This window comes from Montipora capricornis, chromosome 13, assembly GCF_036669925.1.
Source record: "Montipora capricornis isolate CH-2021 chromosome 13, ASM3666992v2, whole genome shotgun sequence".
Lineage (NCBI taxonomy): Eukaryota > Metazoa > Cnidaria > Anthozoa > Scleractinia > Acroporidae > Montipora > Montipora capricornis.
In genome coordinates this window covers 32,153,088-32,160,587 of record NC_090895.1, presented here as the reverse complement: position 1 = coordinate 32,160,587, position 7,500 = coordinate 32,153,088, and the positions used below count along the sequence as shown (strand labels likewise).

General features: G+C 41.9%; 2 protein-coding genes across 3 annotated transcripts in view; one reads left to right on the top strand and one right to left on the bottom strand.

Annotated features, from left to right (window-relative positions):
- Positions 1 to 4,773, top strand: part of LOC138029310 (cilia- and flagella-associated protein 44-like) — a 35,380-nt gene extending 30,607 nt beyond the window's left edge. For both annotated transcript variants that reach the window (XM_068877043.1, XM_068877042.1), the window contains 7 exons: positions 1 to 231; positions 859 to 1,020; positions 1,360 to 1,556; positions 2,137 to 2,194; positions 3,252 to 3,419; positions 3,817 to 3,951; positions 4,333 to 4,773. The exon at positions 1 to 231 is cut by the window's left edge and continues 87 nt beyond it. In XM_068877043.1, coding sequence (XP_068733144.1) covers positions 1 to 231; positions 859 to 1,020; positions 1,360 to 1,556; positions 2,137 to 2,194; positions 3,252 to 3,419; positions 3,817 to 3,951; positions 4,333 to 4,527 — 1,146 coding nt within the window. In that variant the 3' untranslated portion in view covers positions 4,528 to 4,773. The remainder of the gene's footprint in view (positions 232 to 858; positions 1,021 to 1,359; positions 1,557 to 2,136; positions 2,195 to 3,251; positions 3,420 to 3,816; positions 3,952 to 4,332) is intronic.
- The window catches only part of LOC138029311 (centrosomal protein of 164 kDa-like), a 24,897-nt gene continuing 21,954 nt past the window's right edge, over positions 4,558 to 7,500 (bottom strand). The window contains exons 29-34 of the mRNA XM_068877044.1: positions 6,953 to 7,063; positions 6,010 to 6,569; positions 5,821 to 5,918; positions 5,581 to 5,644; positions 5,341 to 5,490; positions 4,558 to 5,195 (exon numbers count right to left, since the gene is read on the bottom strand). Of these exons, the coding sequence (XP_068733145.1) occupies positions 5,078 to 5,195; positions 5,341 to 5,490; positions 5,581 to 5,644; positions 5,821 to 5,918; positions 6,010 to 6,569; positions 6,953 to 7,063 (1,101 nt within the window). The 3' untranslated portion in view covers positions 4,558 to 5,077. The remainder of the gene's footprint in view (positions 5,196 to 5,340; positions 5,491 to 5,580; positions 5,645 to 5,820; positions 5,919 to 6,009; positions 6,570 to 6,952; positions 7,064 to 7,500) is intronic.

Here is a 7,500-nt window from a genome sequence, read left to right as displayed (position 1 = left end):
TCTGCGGCGCTTGGCGAAAACAACAAATTCGAGCCGTTTCTAACGCGTGTGTTTAAGAAAAAGATAAAGCGCGCGAAAAAAAAGACTCAAACTGAGGAAGGTTCGGATGATGAAAGCGAAGACGAAGACAGCGACGAAGATTTGTCGTCGAGTGACGAAGAGGACTCGGACAATGATGATTTGGACGACAGTGTGTGTCCACCTGGATGTGATCCGGCGCTGTTTGATCAGGTACATAATTTAAGGACTACTATTGTTATTGCGCATACGTTCTGCGCATCTCCAGATACTCGGATTTCCTATCGCCGATGCTTACTAGTGCAGGGATATTTTTGCGCGGTTTAAAACTATGCAGATAAAGTAGATCTTCGTAAGTACTCGTGGCATCCAAAAGAAAATTGGGGTTAACCATGCATTCATTAGAGATAATCGAGCTTCAATTTGAGAAAGAACGCCATACATTGCTTTGTATTTTAGAGCTTTTTACAAATATTGTTCATGCCGGAATTATCTTTGAAAATGCGTGGTTACCCCCAATTTTCTTTTTGGATTTCAATAACACCTGTTAAGATCTACCTTTCCTGCATAATCACAAATCGGGGCAAAAATACCTTTGAATTAGTAGGCACCATCCTTAAGTAATTTTGTGGTTATGTCTGTAAGTAAAGTCGCCTTTCTTCCAAGGAAGTGGTATATTTTGTGATGTTTTGGTCTGTAAACAGCAGTCGAAGAGGTCACACAATCCATGTGTACATTTTTGTTATTTTTCGCAGATTTAAATGTGCGAAAACTAGTAAACGCTATAGGGAGGCTGCATCAAAAGAAACACAAGGTGCATTTATGTATTGCTCGTTCTAGGTTTGTCAACTTCGTGAGAGACGCTTGGATCTGGAAGAAGAAGTAGCAGAAGAAAAGAAAACAAGCGAAACGCTGAAGAAAGAGTACGACGCGCTGGTGAAGAAAGCAAAGGTTATTGATAGCGCACTGAAAACTGCCGAAGCTGATTTGGAGGCTTTCCAGGTACTTGCACAACATCATTTGTTCTCTTATACCACCTTATGACCAATAATTAACATCACCGCCACACTGTTCGCAGATTGCAGTGCCTCTTTAAGTCGGCGTTTGTCGTTTTTCTCACATTAAGACTACGACATGTTTCATTGGAATTTCATGTTTTGAAGCCTTACACTGTTACATGACTGAATTGAAGCGCCTTTGATGTTCCACTTGCACGCGCACTCCTAATTGATGAAAATTATAAATTGTTAATTCGACACTTAAGTATGTACTTGTCTTTACTTCACACGTTTTCAGAGGATGGTAACTCGTTCGATAAAGCGTTTATGGTTTTGATTTCAGCGTGAAAAACAGCAGAAGTTAAACGAGTTGGACGTAGTTGTGGTATTAAAACTTCATCAAATTCAGTATATGGTGAACAGCGTTCTGCCTCAAGATTTATCACAGTGCTTAGTGTTCAACAGTCCAGGACTTGTCAGATTACAGAGTCGAATTAAAGAATTGGAAAAAGAGAAAGCGGAACAAAAGAGACTCTACAGGTACGTTTAAATTATGTGTTACAGCAAGAGTTATAAACTTAAGGGAGATCTTTGTCGACCTTTCTCCATAGCTCCTAATTAGAATAGGATTCATACAAACTATGCTTTTTCTATAGAGCCGAGAGCCTTTGCTTTTTGCCACGTGCCAAATATCCGAAAAACATAATAAAGAGCGTATTGACAGGATCTCCTTGGAAGGTTATTTTTTGCATAATCATTACGTATCAAGAAGAAAGTTTGGCTGCATGATTTCACAATTCTGGAGCTTCAAACGTCCTTTAAGATCGCCACTGCCCTGCCCTCGTCAACATCATAGAGATCAGGCCCCAGTTGTTCAAAAGGTGGATAACGCTATCCACTGGATAAGTCACTATCCATTGGATAGCGCAATCGGTTTCGCTATGACTTGTCCACTGGATAGTGATTTATCCGGCGGATCGCGCTATCCATCGTTTGAACAACTGGGGCCAGTTATTTAGCTATCCTCTTCTTTGTCTCGCGATGTATCTCCACATTCCTTTTCCCCGGCGTCTGGTATTGACCGAGTTGCGTGTGTCGTGTTTCTTACTATCTTTATCAGGGAACATCGACAAACTCACGTTCAACTGATACGGGACAAGAAAGTACAAGAAGCCAGGGTAGGTATACAAACCGCATGAATTGAAACAGTTAACTTTCTGTCGAGCCATTTGCCGGTCAACCACCGGGTTTGTGTGTCGGTTAAACGAGAGCTCCCAAGCGCCAGGTGTGCAGTCTCAGCCTTGTGGACTTTGAAAGTCAAATTCTGGTAAAGAGTAAGTGGTCTACTAAAGTCTGGACAACACCATTATGGGAACATCCAAAGGGGCAAAAAGCGTTTCGTGACTCGGCAAATGTCCACCACTAGCCACCTCCACTTCGGCGAATAGTTGTTTCAGTATACACTAAAACATCGAGGTAATATTGCATGCGCAAAAAAATGATTTTAAGGTATTTATTTCTGCAACGATTTTGTGGCGCAAATCCCGCGCGAGTTGCTCGGAGTTTGAGTAGCCAATCAGAGCGCGCCTTCAACGCTATCTACTGTTTTAGTAAATACTAATAATGCCTAGCAAAGCTCCTCCATCTCCTATATCAAGTAGGAACAACCACCAATTGCTGGTTTTCACTCACGTTATCAACAGCCATGCTTTTCAACGAAAACAAAAGGAAGCGTTTGCATAATAATAGAGTTAAATTCCCGGAGGATTTGGTCGGGGCACCAACATGGCCGCCTTTTCTTTGTTTAGGGGCACCAACATGGCGGTCGTGACGTCATGTGAAAACCGAGAACAGACCATATTCGTATTATCAGTATTGGACTGGAACTAGCGTGCAATGGAGGCTATGCTGGGAAATATTTTCAAGTGCAAATACTTTTTAATATATTCCCCAGCATTAGACTCCATTGCAAGCTATTGTAGTTCCAGTCCAATACTGAGAATACCTCTATGGTCTATTCCTTAATTCGCTCTGACGGACGCTTTTTTTCTGACGAAGGACGAAACCTCAGCTCACAAATCTCTCATAGGGAGGTTAATTTACTTGTTTGATAAAACCAAAAACATGAAGTTTAGACGGCCTTCGTTTGAGAAGCCCATTCTAAGTGATCGTCGACCAGCCACGCCAATACTTCGTAATTTTTAATTCAATACGTGGAAATGTTTTCATTTTTAGATTAGCGAGTTGGAAGAGAAGGTTCGCAACATGTTAATGCTAAAATTCGGCCGGCTGGTGGATTTGGAGAAACTTGAAACTGTCACAGTCAACAGAACATTGGAGGAACTAAAGGAAAAGTTACGACAGCAGGAATCAAAAAGCGCGGCGGAAATAGCTAAATGGGATGTAAGTTTTGCTCTTAAAAGGAGAAATGGCTCTCACATTTTTGTATATTTTTGAATTGCGCTGGGTAAATATGAAGCAAAATTCTTAGGGTTGAAATCCCATTCTTCCGGACAACCAACAAGTTAGCTCTTTGTGTGGTCCAGAATTCAACTTTACCATAATTTCCAAGACTAAACTCGTGGGAGTTAAGTCTCCAAAAATGGTTGCACAAGGTTTCTTGAACCGTTTTGGCAATTTTCATATCAAAGATTGCTATCAGAAGTATCAATGCACAGTTAGTTTTGGAAGAATTCACGGCACCCGGCTGCGCAGTTCCTTTTGATCAGTAAATTTGTTGGTATTTTACCACTACTTTGTTGCGGAAAATAATATGCTTCCGTGCTTTGCGTGATTTTAGAGCAAGATCGTCTCGTACAAAGGTAAAGTAACTCAGCTCACCCGAGAGAACACTCAGAGATTGGATACGTATACCGTGCTGCTACAGGAGAAAAAAGAACTGGAACAGATGCTTAACTCAAGACAGAAATCACTGGTGAGAACGAACTATCACAATTGACATATTCATCCCTTTCTGAGCATAACTCTGGTTTGAAAAGGAGAAATTAGAGAATTGTTTTCCCGCCACTCTTGTGAAAAGAAGCTTTGCTGCTTGCGAGGGCAATCCTCAAAATTGTAGTCGGATGCCCTCTTGAATATGTTTTCACCTGAAAATTCTCAAAACTCCTAACACAAACTCTTTACCCTCGCCTGCATACATCATAGTCCGTTCCCGAGATTACTTCAGACTTTCTCCAGTCTCGCTTTTGAAAAAGAGGCTGAATTGGAGATCACTAAGGAAATGAATTACGGACTCGTCTTCACTGAACTCGACATCTACTCGAAAGATGATTTCCAATTTGTTTTTCATTTTCAGGGAAGCGAGTTCTCTGGCAGCCGGAAAGCCGACATCCGGGAACGACAACGCTTGGTTCAGTTGGTGCAACTACAGGCTCAAGAAATTGATGCTCTTAAAGATGAAATAACACTTCTTTCACGCAAAGGGGGTCATATACTTCCACCTGCTCAACCACCCCTTCCCCCTGGACAAACACCAATACCCAATCAGTAGCTTCCAAGTAACGGTTGTTTGCAGAGTCAGTTTTTGCGGGAAGTAATTTTCAAATTGTGCATTTTTCTTGAAGTAACGTTTATACATTCATTGTAAATAATATAATTGAACCTGCAAGACATAGCGTCTGAAAGTTTGTATGGAACGCAGTTCTTTTTATGGTCCAACAGTTCCATGGAACTGTGCACAAGAACAAGCGAAAACGTTTGCTTTTATCAAAAGATCTTAATAAATACAAACAGTCCACAACCAAGCGTGTTGCTTTTAAGAGTCAGCACGAAAGATCTTCTCAGCACATCGTAAGAATACATGCTTCCATTCCCCGATTACCATGGTGACACACGCAGCACAAAAATTTTCGCCAAAATTGATTCCGTCAACAAATTACATATATTTTGTAGTTTGCTCCAAATATGCAAAAGGAGAGGGGATCGTTGAATACAACTTTAACAAGGGCAGCATTGGATGCTACAGGCGACGGCTTTGTACTCTGTAAGAGATCTGTAGAAACAGTATGTTTTTATACATTTTCCTCTCTTAATTTCTGATATCACACCCATCGAATTTGATTATTTTCATTAAGCTCCAGCCGTCGGGGCCTGGAGGGTAATGAAGGACCACGGGACATCGCAGCTTGAAAGCTGCTTGGTACTTGGTTGGCAGGAAATCTGGGAACTAGTCAAGGATACAATGACACGAACAGGTAGAACATGACGCAACGTCACCAGTGGTAAAATTTAAAAGATAATGCAGTATGCAAAGCCAAAACTCATCAGAAAACCCCCAAAATAAATTCCATTTAAGAAAGGATACGATAACACTCTCTCTTCTAGCCCTCGAGAACTGCTGACATGCAGACCGGCATCGCGTCGAAAATTACGAAGCCATTCAGCGTGTGACTGTAATCTCTCAGCGGTGCTTAATTCCCTCTCTGAGGTCCAATCTTTTATACTTGTTGTGTCCCTAAGTGTGAAGATGACGTTTGATTACTTTTAATTTATCATGTTCAACGAATAAGTCGTAAAAACGTAAAAAAACATGCTAAATTGTCACCTCCTTGTTGAGAAGCTCGCAGGTGATACGAGTGAAAGCGAGGCAGGGGAATCACGTGATTGATCTGAAGAGTAATAGCAGACAAGAAGATGTTAGCTTTGATGAACACATCACGAGCAAAACGGTAGCGTGATAATCACAGAACCCCGGTTCATATGTCTCTTTATCAAGACAACGAAAAATATATTCACTTCAATACAAATAGAATCATATCTAACTGGTAACATCTGCACAGTATACCTCCAAAGTATGATTTCCATTTCCGCTCAAGCTGTGATTCAGCACTTTCTTGGCTTTTAAAAGGGGCTTGAAATGAAGGTGGATCAACTGACGCCGAACTGCCAGAGAGTATCAAAACGTATGTGAGCTAAGTGTAGAGAATAAAGTTTAAACGCGTCGAAATAAGTTCCTATTTAAAACAAAACTTACAAATTGTGAACTTGTCCTTGACGACTGAGTACCCCAGAACCCCTAGCATGATAAGACTCTGATACCGGACTAGGCTGATAAGGGGGCTGTGCCTGAATGCCACGAAGAGTATCAGGGTAAACTGACGTGACACGAGAATTTTTTACACTGTTGGGAAATGGTTGCGTGACTGGTTCAGCTCCAAAAGGAGGCTGCGTGACAGACGGATAGGCAAACACCGGTGGCCGAGAGCCGAGTAAGTTTAAAATCCGCGTCAAATCAGTGTTTATCTGCTGAAGTGAATATTGCACGGCTTCCGAATTCTCGTTGCTAACGGAAGACCGTCCAACAGCTCTGAGTGTAGCTGGTGGCTTCAGCTGACGACTTCCGGTTTTGACGTCACTTCGTCTGACGTTACCACTGATGGCGTCACCGTAGTCACTGCTGCTGATTCCGCTGCTATCGTCATCGTCCACAACCTTACGAGGTGTTTTTCGTGGGTGGTGTCTGTCTTTTGCTGACGGACGAGGGTGCCTGGGGCGTGGGTTTTCGCGAAATGTAGCCTCTGAGTCTGAGGTTGTCTGAAAGAAGAAAAGGAACTTAAGTGATAAGCGAGTCATTAGAGAGATTTTGCTTTGCTATTACGTGAAACGAAGAGCGGCAAACCACTTGTCATAAAAGAATGAAAACTCAGTTTTTTAAAGGTTCCCTCTCTTTCAGAAGTTGCTCAATATCTGCAGCTGCCGGGCAAGGAATGAGCGAAAATCTGAGCTAAAATCTGACAAATTTGTTAGTCTGAAGTGTCAGCCGTCTCCTCGCCCAAACGCGCCAAAGGGGCGTTAGGTTAAGTGGAATCTTAAGCAAAAGGTTTCGACGTAAAAGTCAACTTATGTACTATTCTTCGTATGACGGCACGAATGCGTTAAAGACGAACATATCCTTCTCTCCACGTTAAATTTCTTACCAATCCCCCGACGAGCGCGTTCTCTAAGAGTACGAGTCTTTCTTCCTTCTGTTTTAGGAGTTCATGGCCGGCAGTCATATTGTCCACGACAACTCCAAGCTCTGCTTCTTCCTAGATCACATTAAATAGACAAAACAAAAGAGAAAGTGAGAAATTGCACGAAAGAAAGTATGTTCTTATCGCTTTTGATGCCGAGGCGACTACTGCAGTCTCATGTTCAGGATAGCCGCTTCAGTGGCTGCCTTTTGTTTTGCTTTAACCCTTACATTCCCTCGATCGAAACGTACATTCTTCCAACTAGTACCATAGAGTTCTTTGTTGTGTAGTTATGAGAATTTGGTGTTATATCAAGATCACATCTGTTAAGTTGATTATAATCTTCATTCTCAATACCTGTCTGACTGACATTTCATTGAAATAGACCAGTTTCGTATTCTAACGGTTGGACTGGATCTAGCACGAAATGGAGGCTAATGCGGGCAAATTAATTTGCATTTGAAAAGATTTGCCCGCATTAGCCTCCATTCCATGCAAGGTCCAGTCCAGCC